The sequence below is a fragment of the Cucurbita moschata genome, unplaced genomic scaffold (genome assembly GCF_002738365.1).
Source record: "Cucurbita moschata cultivar Rifu unplaced genomic scaffold, Cmos_1.0 Cmo_Scf00009, whole genome shotgun sequence".
In the NCBI taxonomy this organism is placed as follows: Eukaryota; Viridiplantae; Streptophyta; class Magnoliopsida; order Cucurbitales; family Cucurbitaceae; genus Cucurbita; species Cucurbita moschata.
In genome coordinates, this window is record NW_019268525.1 from 4,908,231 (window position 1) to 4,924,459 (window position 16,229).

At 35.1% G+C, this 16,229-nt stretch overlaps 2 protein-coding genes and 1 long non-coding RNA gene across 4 annotated transcripts; 1 reads left to right on the plus strand and 2 right to left on the minus strand.

Annotated features, from left to right (window-relative positions):
• Nucleotides 1-870: 870 nt before the first annotated feature.
• Nucleotides 871-4,340, minus strand: LOC111447737 (phosphoribosylamine--glycine ligase-like). 2 transcript variants are annotated; one of them, XM_023087054.1, is made up of 6 exons: nucleotides 4,209-4,338; nucleotides 3,902-4,102; nucleotides 3,453-3,772; nucleotides 2,992-3,365; nucleotides 2,272-2,802; nucleotides 871-1,454 (listed from the first exon to the last, which is right to left on the minus strand). In XM_023087054.1, the coding sequence occupies exons 3-6, from the start codon at nucleotides 3,736-3,738 to the stop codon at nucleotides 1,041-1,043; spliced, it is 1,605 nt and encodes a 534-aa protein (XP_022942822.1). In that variant the 5' UTR covers nucleotides 3,739-3,772; nucleotides 3,902-4,102; nucleotides 4,209-4,338; the 3' UTR covers nucleotides 871-1,040. The 2 variants fall into 2 exon arrangements, with proteins under 2 accessions (XP_022942822.1, XP_022942823.1); XM_023087055.1 differs by lacking the exon at nucleotides 3,902-4,102 and having other exon boundaries at nucleotides 4,209-4,340.
• Nucleotides 4,341-9,788: 5,448 nt separating this feature from the next.
• On the minus strand, nucleotides 9,789-12,326 carry LOC111447164. Its single transcript, XR_002711228.1, has 3 exons — nucleotides 12,195-12,326; nucleotides 10,791-10,962; nucleotides 9,789-10,106 (listed from the first exon to the last, which is right to left on the minus strand). It is a non-coding gene; the product is annotated as an uncharacterized LOC111447164 (long non-coding RNA).
• LOC111447160 (leucine-rich repeat receptor-like serine/threonine-protein kinase BAM1) lies at nucleotides 11,286-16,001 on the plus strand. The gene is made up of 2 exons (XM_023086182.1): nucleotides 11,286-14,972; nucleotides 15,386-16,001. Exons 1-2 carry the CDS (start codon nucleotides 12,404-12,406, stop codon nucleotides 15,814-15,816), a joined length of 3,000 nt encoding a protein of 999 aa, XP_022941950.1. The 5' UTR covers nucleotides 11,286-12,403; the 3' UTR covers nucleotides 15,817-16,001.
• The last annotated feature ends 228 nt before the right edge of the window (nucleotides 16,002-16,229 follow it).

Consider the following 16,229-nt stretch of genomic DNA (forward strand, 5'->3'; position numbering starts at 1 on the left):
GATATTGGGGAATGATAATATTGAAATTATTTGTTAATAATAATACTTAGTTCATGATTGCTTTGACACCAATTATTAATTGCAGTGTTTATTGTGCAAATATAATGGTGGATTAAATATTATTTATTTATTTATTTAAATTAAGTTTTTAATTGCCATAAAAAAACATGAAATAATTATAAGAGTCTGTTTTCCAAGTGAAATCATTGTTCATTATGAGGGTAAGGAATATAAGTCATGTGAAGAAGTTCCATTGGTTTTTTACATCTCTTTATTTACAAAAGTGCACCACCCACGTGAGTTTTTTTTTTTTTTTAATTAAATTTCGAACGATCCACGTTTTTTATGGAAAAAATAATGTAATTGGTTCGAAAAAAATGAAGCATATGTAAAGTTATTCCAAATTTAGGCCGAAATTCCATCGTTATTGTCTTGCAACCTAATTTATAACCATGATTTTTATGCTCATCTTTCATGTATGTTGTGCGTATATTGAGTATGGATTACTTCTACTTGTATGTTGTATGAACATGTACCTATAATAATGATTTCAAGACGTATTTCTTCTCGTAGTTTAGTTGCGTGAGAGTGCATATCATATATACAAGCCCGAGGACGAGGTATTTGCCTAGTGAATCTACATGCATGTACGTGAGTCATATGTAGAGAAGTACTATGCATTCAAACCTACCAAACATGATTTTAGGTTCCACGAAACATAAAACCATATTTGTATAAGTTTACATTTTCTTACTTCAACAGTGAATCGCAACAGCCACGGAGTAAAGTCCTAGACAGTCTTCCCCGCGTTTTAGTTACATTATCGTTATAAGGATAGCTTAGTGACAATTAAGGAAAAGACAATGATCCAAGCTAGAAAAACATCCACCACTTACATAAAACCCAAATTTTCCCTCAAGAACAGGAGATATCAGTAACAAATAGATAGTGTAGGGCCTGTGAATTTATTCATGAGGATGTGAGAACTAATATATGATCCTATACTCTTAACCAAATGCCAAAAATTTCAAATCTGTGCACTATTCCTTCAAAGAAACTTGTTTTTCTAGAGCTCTCCACCCTATATCCCGCCTGTAGAACCCGCCCGACCAACGGATTTCCTCGACTGCTCGGTATGCTCTGTCCCGTGCTTCTTCGATGTCTTTGCCCTTTGCAGTAATCCCAAGAACACGCCCACCAACAGCAATGAAATTGTTTTCAGGGTCCAAAGAAGTGCCAGCATGAAATACCTTAACAGATGGAGCAACAAGCTCTGCTTCTTCGAGGTTTCGAATCACAGTTCCCTTCTCGTATGCCCCGGGATAGCCCTTGCTCGCCATTACCACCACCATCGCAGACCCCGGGGACCAATCCAGTGACACCCCACTTAGCTCTCCTCTACATGCAGCAAGAAGAACTTTTGCAAGGTCTGATTGGAACCTAACCATCAGCACCTGTTTTTCATCATGGCCAGAGGTCAACAATCAGAAGCATGTCAAGAACATATAAATTAATGAAAAGGAGAAGCTATAATGCTAACATGCTTTGGTTTTCCAATGTAATACAAGGGAAAGCTTACAAAGCTAGCATTTTACTTGAGAATTAATGAAATACAACCATCTCAAAGCAACACAATGTCACAATGCCCCCGGACGCCCTCTTCATAAGGAAGCACTTCTCCGTGCCTGAATTCGAACTACGGGAGCTAGAAATTAAGGGATTTAAGGATGCAATCCCTAGTGATGTGTGATGATCCTTCTCACTATTATTCCAACCGGGCACCCCTTTAAGGATGCAAAAGCTTTGTTAGGAATGAATATCACTCGAGCTTTCTTTTGGGTATTATGGAAGGAAAGAAACTATAACAGCCCAAACCCACCACTAGTAGATATTGTCTGCTTTGGTCCATTACGTATCGTCGTCAGCCTCACAGTTTTAAAACACGTCTGCTAGGGAGAGGTTTCCACACCCTTTTAAAGAATGCTTCGTTCCCCTCTCCAACCCATGTGTGATCTCATAGAACAAAGGGTGCTCATGGATAAAGAGCACACCCTTGACAGGTTTTCTCTTGGTGTAAATTATCTAGGTGTAAATTATCTAACACTTTCGCTTCCTATAATGCATCCCTATTAACAATTTGGGAATGCCTCTTTCATCGTGAATTTACCATCCCTTTGTTCGAGTTTCCTTAGAAGTATATAGTAATGTATGTGCAAGGTGCATATGGCTAAATTAAACACACAACATTAGTTTTAGGGAGCGTCAACTAACCTGACACTCGGGATCTCCAAAGCGTACGTTGTATTCGATCAACTTTGGCAAGCCAGACTTCTTCTCAATCATCAGACCAGCAAACAAAACCCCAACAAATTTGCAACCCTCTTTTGCCATTCCTTTTACAGTAGGCAGAATTATAGAATCCATAACTATACTTTGAAGTTCCCTCGTCACGATAGGAGCTGGAGAGTAAGCACCCATGCCACCGGTGTTGGGTCCGGTGTCACCGTCCCCAACTCTTTTATGATCCTGGGCAGATTCTAAGGGTATGGCATTCTCTCCATCTACAAGAGCAAAAAAAGATGCCTCTTCTCCTTCCAGGTATTCTTCAACAACAATACGACCACCAGCAGAACCAAAAGCACCCTCCACAAGCATTGCATCAACTGCTTCATACGCCTCCTCCAATGTCATAGCAACAATAACTCCTTTTCCAGCAGCCAATCCATCGGCTTTGATGACTATTGGAGCGCCTTGTTCTTGAATATATTGCTTTGCTGCAGAAGCGTCGGTAAATGATTGATACTGGTACCAAGTAATCCACGAGACAGACGATAGTCAGATATAAACAAAGACATTAAGCGATAGGTTGTTTCTTAATGTATCAACCCAAGCACACCGCTAGCAAATATAATGAGAAATATGCAGCATGAACTTGGCTAGGAACTAAGCAAACAAGTACAAGGTACAGAGCCAAGATCAATAAAAACAAACCTTTGCAGTGGGGATTCCATATTTATTACACAAATCCTTCATGAAATTTTTGGAGCCTTCCAAAGCAGCAGCCTCAGCTGAAGGGCCAAAAGTAGCAATCCCAGCCTTCACTAAATCATTTGCAAGCCCTGCAACAAGAGGGGCCTCAGGACCTACAACAACCAATCCTACATTCCATTTCCGACAGAACGAAATGACAGCATCGCTATCGGAGACGTCGAGCTCAGGAATACAAGTGGCATAGCCCGAGCTCGATATCCCAGCATTGCCTGGCGCACAAAACACAGCATCACAGGAAGGAGATCGCTGCAATGCATAGCAAAGCGCATGTTCTCTCCCTCCTCCACCAATCACCAATACAACAACTCGTTCATCTGCAAGTATTAGTTAACAAAAAAGAATAAGTTTCAACCATCTAAATCATCCAAACAATACCAATATTTTAAAAAACCCCAAATTACCATCGACTTTATTAGAAGAGGTTGACACCTCTGAGCTTACAATAGAGCAATTGATGACATGATATGAGAAACGTGAGCGATTGTGGAAGCGAGAATCCTTAGGTGGAAGAGAATTAAAGCTGAGGGATCCAACAGAGAAAGAACTTGCAGAGTTAGAGACTAAATTGCATCGGCCATTGGGCACAAACCCATTAAAGAATCGGACACGATTCTTAATCTGGCTGCCCCTGTCAATGCTACACAACTTAAAGGATCCTCCTCCAAGGTTAAAAGTGGTGCAAGACATAACTCACTATAACTTTCTTCTTTCAAAATCGACCCTGAAAACCGCAGAGATAAATCAAGAAATTTAGGCGATGGAATTCAAACCAAAGCTAAGAATCATGGGCAATCTTTCATATCCCTATTTCATTGAAAATTTCAATGACCCTTCAGAGAAGGCGACATACCAATAAGAAAACGACCCCGAAGAAAGCTTTTCAAGGGACAAACCAAACGGAAAAGGCGTGAAGTACAAAAGAGAGAGTACTAAAATACAGAAAATCGTATTCTGGAGCGGTTCAGTGGTCAATGGGGGAAACCCAACAGCTGAATCGATAGTTTTCACAATCCAATGGGTTAGTCCAATGGTTTCGGCTGCAAGTAGAAAACTGTGGATGGCGTAAGGAGCAGTAAAATTTGTGCGTGTTTGCTTATTATAATGAAAATTACAAACCCAAAGTTGAAACGTAGAAAGAGAGGAAGAACATAACTTACCCTTTTCGAAGCTAAAAAATGGAGAGTTATTTGGAAAAAGAAGAGGGAAGGCGAAGAGAGGTGGTTCAGAGCATTTTCAGAACTCTTGGTAAAAGTGGGAATTTCTTCCCTTCAAAGGGAGGGAAGCAAGAATCAACTCTTTTTAGTTTCTATATCAATGTTAGAAGGTCTTCTCTAGGGTTTTACTTCCAATATTGATATCATTGTTATAAAAGGTTCAAAAATCGAACATTTTAGTCGAAAACATATATTAATTACATATTCACGTAGAATATAATCTTATTCCACCCTCGATACTCCTTGGAAGACATTAGTCGGCGAAACTTTGTGACTTCCTCTTGAAATAGATTGTGATAGGGAAAAAGTTTTCAACGCTGCCCGATCCAGGTTTTACAATAGACGGTATACTTGATTAATTGTAGATGTTCCTGCCAAAGACTATGGTCGGTTTCCTAAATATATTTATTTATAGATTTCGAAGTTTATGATGTTGTCTACTAATTTAGGTCTTTATGCACGCGGTTGGTTGGAGGCTTGAAGGTAGAAGATTATCGGTTTAGTTGGACCATGCATGCGGTCGGTTGGAGTTAGAAGATGGCCGGTTTGGTTGGACCTGTCCAATCTAATCCAATTAGATCAGTTTTGGTTCAATTGGCCCATTTGACCTCATTTTGACCATTTTATATCATAAGGCCCAATACAAAATTTTATATTAGGGCTAAAATAGTGATCCATAGTTGGATTTGGCAAGATAAAACTTCCATTAATATATTGCAAAAAGAAAATTACAAATTAATAATAATAATAATAATAAAAAAGTTGTTTCTTTTTAACTTCCAATAGATTTAATCCATCAATTATTTGGATGTTTGTTTGTTATAATGTGGAAAGGATGTGGATATATATGTTACTTTTATTTTCAGCAAATTAAACAATATAAGTAATAATTTTAATTTTGTCAAAGGAGGACCCATTTTGCCTTTAATTTGAAATGTCCTATTTTTAATTAAAATTAACTTTTTGCAACCATATTATTTGGTTTTTTTTTATTAAAAAATAAATAAATAAAGTGAAAGAAAAAAAAAATAGATGTGATATTTAAAAATGTCGAACATTTAAATGCATTAAGTCAGTGGTCTAAAAATATAAAGTTAAAATTAAAGCATCCAACAAAAAAATAAATAAATATGTGTTAAACATTTAAAATTTCATCAAATTTAAATGGGTTTAATGTGTGGTTAAAAAAATAATGTATAGTTTATGGGACGGAATTATATAATTTTCTCCCTTATTTTACATATTTTTATTCATAAAACCTTTATTATTTTTATCTATTCAACAAATATATTTAGAAATTTATTTAGTTATAATCTTTAAAATTGTTCTTTTCGTGGTATGAAATGGTGAAGTATCTAATTAATGATTTTCCACAAATAATAAATTATTCGAAAATAGTTTTCTTCTTTTTCTATTTTTAGATATGAGGGCGAGAATGGGTTGACTTTATTTAAATCATATAGACCTAGGAATATCTTTTTTTTTTTTTAATTTAATTTAATTTTATTTTAGCCGTTCCCTTTTCTTTTTCTTTTCTTTTCGAAATTAAATCGAGGAGTTTTAGAGAGAAATGAAAAAGGTGACTGTGGAAGAGAAATAGTTTTTAAAGTTTTATTTTTTTTAATGTCTAATAATTCACATGTTTAATTATAATAATAATAATAATAATAGGAAATAAATCATTAAAAAGATATGTTTATTTTTTGTTACATATTAACTTGAATTTTAAAAACACTTATAAGGCCCAATTTTTTTAAAAATTAAGCATGGAAATACTATTTATACACCTAAGTTTCTTATTTTATAATCTAATTTTTACACGTATAAAAAAAACATAAGCTAAATTTTGAAAAATAAAAGAAAAATTCAAAAAATTTAGTTTTAGTTTTTTGTTTTTCGATCCCAATCTTCAAGAATCAAAAACAATTTTTTTTTTTTAATTCAAAGTTTATTTAGTAGGAAGTAGAAGAATTCAAACATCTAAGGTTCGTAAAAAATATACCTTATATGTTAGATGAGCTATATTTATTAAATTTTAAATTTTTAACCTCGGCTTAAAAACAATTGCGAAAAAAAAAAAGAAAGTAAACACGAAAATATAAATGGTAAAATAAAATAGCAAAGAGAATTAAATATTATTATTATTATTATTTGGTATAAAAATGAGAATATTTGTAGACATAAAATAAAGAATAGATAAAGTAGAAAATCCAAGAATTGACTGAATACTTATACGGAAGGATAAAGTGAAGAACGTGACATGGATTTCCACCTATGTCGGCTGCCTCGCTCCCACGTGCTATGAGCCTACGGTATGGTTTTAGTCAACTTTTATTTTTTATTCACTACATAAATTATACCAAATATTCCGTCTCGTTTTAATTTTATTCCATCCCAATTTCATTTTGGCAATGAATGAAGCGGAGACTGATTTCTCTTTATTAGTTAAATGAGATTGAGATAGGAATTACATTCTCCATCCTCATTCTTGACTCTAACTTCACCTCAATTCCCGCTTTGCCCTACTTTTGTCTGTGTATATGTGTTAAATATTTGAATTTTTGAAAATTAAGTTAAATATTATATTATATTTTTTTCCTGATATTTTATATTTTTAATAAGATTATTATTATTTTTGAAATATATTATACACAAAAAATGAAAAAAAAACTATCCGTAGATAAATTATGTCTCGTTCTCTATAAAAATAAATGGAGAATTTCCCGAGGACGAGAATGACATAAAAGGCAAGGACAGATACAGGAAGACTTCTTCATTCTACTCTACTTTATAAACATTTTTATCTGCGATAATTGTATTGGAAAAATGGTACCGTATTGTTTAGATTATATAATACTAAAAATAAATTAAAATTAAATCGAAACTAGGTTAAAGATATTTTATATAGTTTATTTATATTATTGTAGTTATGCATGTATGTAGCTTGGAAGGGGTATGAATTAGTATAATAATGATTGGCTCTTTTGACCAGGAAATTATAATATATTGTACATTGACACTTTTAATTTATGACATCACTAAATTAAATAATAAAAAAGGTGTCCATTCATTCTCTCTCTTGGTCATGAACCTTTTTTTAAGGAATAAAATATATAATTTTCGTTTTTGTGGTCAAGGAATAAAATCATATTAAGGAATATTTCCTTAAATTAATGAATGCTATTAAAACAAATTAGTTTTTAAAGATGGCCTTGATTTCTACTCTTAAAATGTGTGGAAATAAATTTGTAATTATTTTATTTTTAAAATACTATATATTTTACTGTTTTTTCTTTCATAAATATAATATATTTAAACTATTTAAATCACATTAGATTGATTTAATTTGATTCTAAAATTAAAATTTATAGAAAAATTATAAAAGTTTCATGAATTATTTCATCGAAGAACCAAAAATATTTTAAGATAAGATACCTATCTCCCACCGGTGGTCTCAAAGCATTTATCTTAAGATAAGATAAATATACTAAATATTCTTCAATTTAGTCTTAATCTCTTAATTTTTTTTTTTAATTTTATCTTCAAAATATTATATTTTTAAATGAGCCCCTCAGTTTTTTTTCTTTTTTTTTTTGTTATTTATTATTATTTGAAAAAAGAACCAAACATTATTAAAAGAAAAGTACAAAATAAAATCCTTTTTTTTATTGTCCATTAAATTATTGAGACACTCACAATTGACACGTGTAACAATGATATAAGCACCTAAAAACAATTATTAAAAAAAAAAAAATCTTGTGATTTGAAAAAAAGGAATGATACAGTTGAAAAGTTGATGGGGTTGGAATTTGGAATTAGTGGTTATAATGAAACCAAAGGCTTAAAACACTTCTTTCTTGAAACCAATGAATTAGGACAAAATTAGGGTTTCTATGTAAGATGACAAAATTCCTCAAATTTATGATATCTAAGATTATAGTTGCTTGCATGTGTTACTCAACTTTGGATTGGAGACTACCAAAGTTGGGCATTAAATTTTAATATATGATATTATCTAAAAATATATTATGGTAAAGTAGAAGATCTTAAGGTAGATTCTACCACTGCTTTTTTATCCAATAGAAATCCGCCATATCAAAAGGTTCCGATTTCATCACCATCTAATGAAGATTAACATAAAGAAGAATAATAAGTTGTGGTGGGTAGATACAAGGATAAGGTTTAATAGGGAGATAATTATTAACATGTAAGGATGTTTGTTATGTCATATGGTCGTGTTTATCTTGTGTTTTAAAGCTACATGCAACAGAATTTGGAAACAATTCGATGAAATGCAAGAAGTTTTCGATATGAGCTTTTTTCCACTTGGAGTTGCAGTATGCTCTAAGGGTTGGACTTTTCGTCCATTAAAACAGTACATGGGTTGGATTTAGAACGTCTTAAGATAGTTTAATTCACTGAAGACTAAAATATCGATATAAAAATAGGTATAAATTATATCTACACAATGGCACTCTCTATTATTGGTGGTAGCCTTGCTTGTTCTTCCAGAAAGAGATGGTAGAGGTGATGATGTTGTTTCCATAGGTGATAGATATGATAGATATGTTAAAAAAAATTATGGTTACTTTTGAGGGCCACCTTAATGAGTATTGATGTGTTGCCCTTCTTGCCTAATGCCTTCTTGGATGCTTCTCTCATAATTTCTTTGCCTTTCCAACCAAAAACATTTTGTGCAAAACCCATTGTCTTTTCTTCTCTTTCTTCTAACTTTCATACTACTCATCACTATTTCTTTTTCTCCTTTTATTTTGAAAATGTATCGTAAATGGGTTGGAGTATGTTCTTTTTAGTAGATTCCCTCCATGCTTCTACTTGATCTTGTCTTAAATTTGTCCATAAGAGGTTGGTCTCTACTTGATCTTGTCTTAAATTTGTCCATAAGAGGTTGGTCTCTCAATTTGATCAGGCAAAACTTTAATAGCCCTTAAATATATATATCTGACATAATATCGATTTTTATGACCATACATAGAGAAAGAATCAGTACTTTCAACCGCGTAATATTTCGTCTTTGTGACCATACATAAAGAAAGAATCAGTACTTTCAACGACGTAATATTTCGTTGTTGATGACAAAATAAAAGTGTTGCTTTAAGAGTTGGCATAATTGTACATGAGAAATGGTTGATACTACAAAATTCTCCATATCTTTTATCATCACATATTTTGACTTCAGCATTGAAGTCACTTTCACAAGAACCACTTTACAAATGCCCTTTCTATTTTACCATACAATCACTAAAAAAAAATTATCTTGACATCTACCATACCCCATTTCTTATTTCTTTCTATCTCTTTTACTTATAAAAACAAGCATATATACATATGGTAATAACTTAAAAGAGTACAACATTCAAAATGTTATGCCATTTTTAATATTTAATACCATATATAAAATTTACCAATCTACATAACCAAAATAGTGATTCCATCGAAATCTAAAAAAATAGTTAGAAACAAGCACAAAAAACAAGAAACCAAAAGGAAAACATATACAAAATTAAAGAACAACATATTCACAAATTTTTAAAAATATATATATATAAAGATACACATGATGCTCAAGACTTGAAAACAAGAGAAATGAAAAGTTTGTCAAAGATGCCCTTCACCAAAACTCATATTGTGTAGTCCCAATGGCATGCATTGGCAATGGCAATAGAAATGGGCATTGCTATTACCAAGAAAAGCAAAAGGGTGACCACAATTTTCTCAATTTTCTTTTGGGTGCGTTCACAAATGGTTCTTTAGATCACAGTGAGAGAGACACCCTAGAAAGACAGTGACCCTTCAAAATGGAAGGCCCACATATTGCATCTGCATGAGAGATAAGGACTTGTCAAACGGCACTCTTGCCCAAGTCTCCCTTCCGTGAAAATCACTCAGTGGGGGTGTGCGTATCAATTTCACCCTCCCTTCCTTCTAACTCTCGTAACCTAGGCCAACAGTCACCACTCTCATTATTATGTTCGTAGTCCTCATGTCTACTGGGTGTATTTTGTACTATACAAACATATTCACCCACTTATCACATATTTGCATTAGTATCGATATTTCTCATCAGTGCTAATCGACGTTGATGACAAGACACAACAACTATCGACATTTTTCATCAACGTTGATCATACGACCCAACAAGAGATAGATGACAAGTCCTCCATAGTGACTATCAATATAAATCCAGGAAATGACATGAAATAGCATACTCTACCAAATTCAAACGATAATGGAAAATTTAATTTTGTGTATACATTCATAACAATTATATTTTCAAAATAGTTCTACTTTTTTTAAAAAGAAACAAATGTGACTAAACTTTATGGATCAATTAAATTTGATACATCAAGGGGGAACTACTCTGCATTAAAAGGAAAAAAAAAGGTGGAACAGCAACATGGATCCCAAAATAGAATTCCTAAATGTAGATCACAAAATTAAAAAAATTTAAAAAAAAAGCACTGTCTTCTATGCAAGAGGAGAAGGGAAGGAAGGGATGAGTACCGGTAGAATTTTCACTGGCTCTTCCTTTTTTAAGAGGAAGATCAAAAGCAGATTACATCTGCTGCTCTGCTTTTACTTTACAGCTCTCTCTTTAAGACTATTCCATCTTCTAATAAAGCTTTCAAATCCCACAATTTTTTACATGGATAATTGGTCCACCATTGTAGGGCAACTAGGAAGAAGGAATAAAGTTGAAGAAATCATTTGAAATTAGAAATATAAGCTAACAGTAATTTCCCTCAATTAAAAATGAATGAATAAATAAATAAATAAATAAATAAAAGAAGCTCCCTCTGACCTACTGGCTCCTTCTACTTCCCCTGCCTGCTGCAGGTTGCATCCCTTCCATCATTATAGATTGATCATTCAACACCATCGTAATGATGTATTAATAATCATCATCTTCTTTTCCACCCACATGTTATCAACTCTTCATTATCTTAGCTCTGGTAAATATTTTCTTCTACAAAAGTGGATAACTTTTATCATATGATCGTTAAACACCGAAAAAAAGGGATCATCGCAATGGTTTTAAATCATCTTCCTTGTGACATTCTTTTTCTTGGCTTAGAAGAATATATTCTTTGTAGTCAGAACTTAAAGAGGCATAGGATTAGGAAGGAACATCATTTGGTATAATCGGATTCTTGGTTAAAAAAGTTTAATGTTTCTCTCTCTCTCTCTCTCTCGAGATTCACCCCTTTCAAAGAGAAATTATTGAACAGAACCAACACAATGATGGTTATGTCTGGGTAAGATTATGTCGGGAAGCAAAAACTTCATCTGGGAGTGACATTATGGGCGAGGTTGAGTTGAGGCCTAGAATGTACAGAGAGCAGGCAGTACTGTCCTGAATTTCCTGGTTAGTTTTCAGGTTGGTAGGCCGATTTGGAGGAGAGAATAAAAGAAGAGACAAAACTAAACATATCAACAATATCAGAGTCATTTACCAAAAGCTTGAGGACAACTGAGCTATTTTTATTAATGGAAAGTGCAAATCCTTCAGTTGAGCTATCTCTCTCATTCAAAGCAATAAAGAGCATCCTTTAATTAAAGCTAAAGGGTATTATTGTCATATGAATAAAGAAAGGAAACAAGGCATCAAATTTGCTTTTTTTTTCCTCCCCTTTCTCCTTCCCCACCTCCATTTGATCTTTTTATTATCCAACGGCCATTTTTAAATTTGCATTTTTCTAGCTACTTGTCTTTCTACAAAACCATCTCCTCTCTTTCCTTCTCTTCACCCTCTTTTCCTCCTATCTTTGCTAAAAGAAACTTGGCATAGAGGAATTCAGAAAGCAAAGGAACCATTTGTAGCAGATTTTCAACATTGCATCTCTGTTGGAAAAGAAAGAAAAGCAAAGAAAAGAGGAGAAAGAAAAGGATGGTCTTAATTTTTCTTACTTGTATTTGAAGACTCGTTTTCAGTGAAGATGTTTGATGCCTTAAGCCCAAACATACTTGAGGAAGTTCATCATATTATTCCACTGTCTTGTCCTCCTCACTTCGCCGAAAAATTCATTATTGCAAAGCTGCTTAAAACCCCTGCTGCTGCTGCTCTTTCCTTCCCGTGCTTCCAAACTCAATTCCCTTGAAACAATTTTGGGAAAAACATGTTGTTTTTCCTTGTTTTTACTTTCTTCTCTCTTCTAGGCCCCTCTTCTTCCCATAGTCTGGTCAGTGATTTCCATGTCTTGCTTGCTCTGAAACAAGGGTTTCAATTCTCGGACTCTGCTGTGCTAAGCACATGGACTGCGTCAAACTTTAGCTCCGTTTGTTCGTGGGTCGGGATTCAGTGCTCTGACAAACGAGTTGTGTCGGTTGACTTGACAGATTTGAGCCTTGGAGGCTCTGTTTCACCGTTTATTTCTAGTCTTGACCAACTTTCTCAGTTGTCTGTGGCTGGAAATAACTTCTCCGGTAGCATTGAAGTAGTGAATTTGAGTTACCTCCGATTCCTTAACATCTCAAACAACCAGTTTACTGGGACTCTGGACTGGAACTTTTCGAGTCTGCCAAACTTAGAAGTGTTCGATGCTTATAACAACAACTTCACTGCTGTGCTCCCCACTGAGATTTTGAACTTACAGAACCTCAAGTACTTGGACCTTGGAGGTAACTTTTTCCATGGAACAATCCCCGAAAGCTATGGCAATTTCGAAGGATTGCAATATCTTTCTCTTGCAGGAAATGATTTGGTCGGGAAAATCCCAGGTGAGTTGGGAAATCTTACAACTTTGAGAGAAATTTACTTGGGTCATTACAATGTTTTCGAAGGTGGGATTCCACCCGAGCTCGGGAAGTTGGAGAATTTGGTTATTATGGAGATTACAGACTGCGGTTTGGACGGTCAAATTCCTCATGAACTCGGAAATTTGAAGGCCTTGAACACTCTATATTTGCATACGAATCTACTCTCAGGTTCAGTCCCGAAGCAGTTAGGCAACTTGACAAACTTGGTCTTTCTCGATCTATCCAACAATGCACTCACAGGAGAAATCCCATCTGAGTTTGTTGATCTCAAACAGCTCAAGCTTTTCAACCTCTTCATGAACAAACTACACGGATCTATTCCAGATTACGTAGCAGATTTGCCGAACTTGGAGAGCTTGGCGCTGTGGATGAACAACTTCACCGGCACAATCCCAAAGAATCTCGGCCAAAATGGGAGGCTTCAGCTCCTTGATTTGTCAACGAACAAGCTCACGGGCACAATCCCTCAGGATTTGTGTTCATCGAACCAGCTGAAAATATTGATTCTGATGAACAACTTCCTGTTTGGGCCAATCCCTGATGGCTTGGGGACATGTACCAGTCTAACAAAAGTGAGGTTGGGGCAGAACTATCTGAACGGAAGCATTCCTAATGGCTTCATTTACTTGCCTCAGCTAAATCTAGCAGAGTTTCAGGACAATTACCTTTCAGGTACACTTTCAGAGAATTGGGAGAGTTCATCAAAACCCATCAAATTAGGGCAACTTAATCTCTCTAACAATCTTCTCTCTGGAACTTTACCATTCTCATTTTCTAATTTCTCTTCTCTGCAAATTCTCCTCCTTGATGGCAATCAGTTTTATGGTACAATTCCTCCTTCCATCGGGGAACTCAATGAACTTCTGAAGCTCGATCTTAGCAGAAACTCACTTTCGGGTGAAATTCCACCTGAAATTGGGAATTGTATCCATCTCACTTACCTTGATTTGAGCAAGAACAACCTCTCTGGCCCAATTCCACCTGAAATTTCCAATGCACATATTCTCAATTACCTCAACTTGTCGAGAAATCACCTAAATCAATCCCTACCGAAATCAATAGGGGCCATGAAGAGCCTCACGATTGCAGATTTTTCCTTCAATGATTTCTCCGGAAAGCTACCGGAATCAGGACAACTTGCCTTCTTCAATGCTTCGTCTTTCGCCGGAAATCCTCAACTCTGCGGATCTCTCCTCAACAATCCCTGCAACTTCGCAACAACGGCAACAAAATCGGGAAAAACTCCGGCGTATTTCAAGCTAATCTTCGCCCTTGGCCTACTGATTTGCTCCCTAGTGTTTGCCATAGCCGCAATAGTCAAAGCAAGATCGATTAAAAGAAACGGCTCAAGTTCGTGGAAAATGACCTCATTCCAAAAGCTCGATTTCACCGTCTACGACGTTTTAGAGTGCGTGAAAGATGGAAACGTGATCGGAAGAGGCGGCGCCGGCATCGTCTACCACGGAAAAATGCCGAATGGAGTTGAAATCGCAGTGAAGAAACTCCTAGGGTTCGGCCCCAACAGTCACGACCACGGATTCCGAGCCGAAATCCAAACCCTAGGCAACATTCGACACCGGAACATCGTCAGATTATTCGCTTTCTGCTCCAATAAAGAGACAAATCTCCTCGTATACGAATACATGAGGAACGGAAGCTTAGGCGAAGCACTCCACGGAAAAAAAGCCTCATTCCTCGGATGGAATTTGAGGTACAAAATCGCCATTCAAGCCGCTCAAGGTCTCTGCTATCTCCACCACGATTGTTCTCCACTAATCGTCCACCGAGACGTGAAATCGAACAACATTCTCTTGAATTCGAACTTCGAAGCTCACGTCGCCGATTTCGGACTGGCGAAGTTCATGTTCGACGGCGGTGCATCGGAATGCATGTCGGTTATCGCCGGATCTTACGGCTACATCGCTCCTGGTACGTTTTTCCTTCTTTCTTTTTTCATTTGCCTCTTACAGTTTTTGTAATTATTTATTTTTATTTTTTGTGATTTAATTCTTATTTTCTGATTTGGACGTTACAGTGTTAGTTAAGTTAGTTAATCACTAAAATTCTTTTGGTGGGCCATGGTAAATGAATTAGTCAATGCCAGCCGTCCGATTGTCACTGCCAAGAAAATCTAAGGGCAGTGATTGACAGTGATGGGGAAGTTTGGTTTCACTAGTTGATCCAAAAAGAAAAAATAATAATTAAGGATTTTGATACTTATTCTCTGTTTTTAAGGAAAGATTCTTATTTGAAAATCTTTAACTAAAATCTAAAAATAGAAATAGATTGAAAATTACTTTCATTTCTTGTCGATATACTAATATTTTTCTTTATCATTGTAGAATATGCATACACGTTAAGAGTGGATGAAAAAAGTGATGTGTACAGTTTTGGAGTAGTGCTATTAGAGCTTTTGACGGGACACCGCCCAGTTGGCGATTTTGGAGACGGAGTAGTTGACATAGTACAATGGTGCAAAAGAACTCTAGAAAACGGGGAGAGCGAAAATGACATTCTTGACGTAGTCGACAAAAGGATAGGAACAGTGCCCAAAGAGGAAGCAAAACACTTATTCTTCGTAGCAATGTTGTGCGTGCAAGAGAACAGCGTGGAGAGACCAACTATGAGAGAAGTGATTCAAATGCTGGTTGAATTTCCTCACCAATCTCCAGAATGTAACAAATCTTCGAGTTCTTCTCCTTATCAAAATTTGAAAAAAAACGAAAAGATAAAAGAAGACTCGTCAAAGTTCAAACCCGACCATTGGGTTTAAGAGGAAAAGAAAGTTGTGGTTTTTTTTGGGGGTTGTTAGGGTTTTAATAGTATATAGGTCAATTTAGGGTTTAGTTTTACATGTTTCTTTTAAAATCTTTAGAATATTGGGTGTAAAATGAGTTGTTTTATAGGTAAAGGGAATATCAATATCATGTTTAATAATAAATATCATGTTTAACGGGCTCTTACATATCTCAAACTAATTTATTCACGCTCAAATTCTTAAGATATGTTTCTCATATCATACTTTTATATATATTATAAGAGTAGATGAATCCAAGGTTCTGAGGTGCCACTTACCTGAAAAGTGTGACACTTTAGTTCGGATTTCCTAAGACATGTTTTTCATATCATACTTTCATATATACTATAAGAGTATGATAAATTCAAGGTTTTGAGGTGCCACTTACC

What these genes read in the sequence shown, in the direction of transcription:
- LOC111447160 (XM_023086182.1), top strand. Translation starts at nt 12,404, where the DNA reads ATGTTGTTTTTCCTTGTTTTTACTTTCTTCTCTCTTCTAGGCCCCTCT. An exon ending in TTACGGCTACATCGCTCCTG is followed by an intron (nt 14,973 to 15,385) that starts GTACGTTTTTCC and finishes TTATCATTGTAG; the next exon opens with AATATGCATACACGTTAAGA.
- LOC111447737 (XM_023087055.1), bottom strand. Translation starts at nt 3,738, where the DNA reads ATGTCTTGCACCACTTTTAACCTTGGAGGAGGATCCTTTAAGTTGTGT. An exon ending in CTCTTCTAATAAAGTCGATG is followed by an intron (nt 3,366 to 3,452) that starts GTAATTTGGGGT and finishes TAATACTTGCAG; the next exon opens with ATGAACGAGTTGTTGTATTG. An exon ending in ATGGAATCCCCACTGCAAAG is followed by an intron (nt 2,803 to 2,991) that starts GTTTGTTTTTAT and finishes ACTTGGTACCAG; the next exon opens with TATCAATCATTTACCGACGC.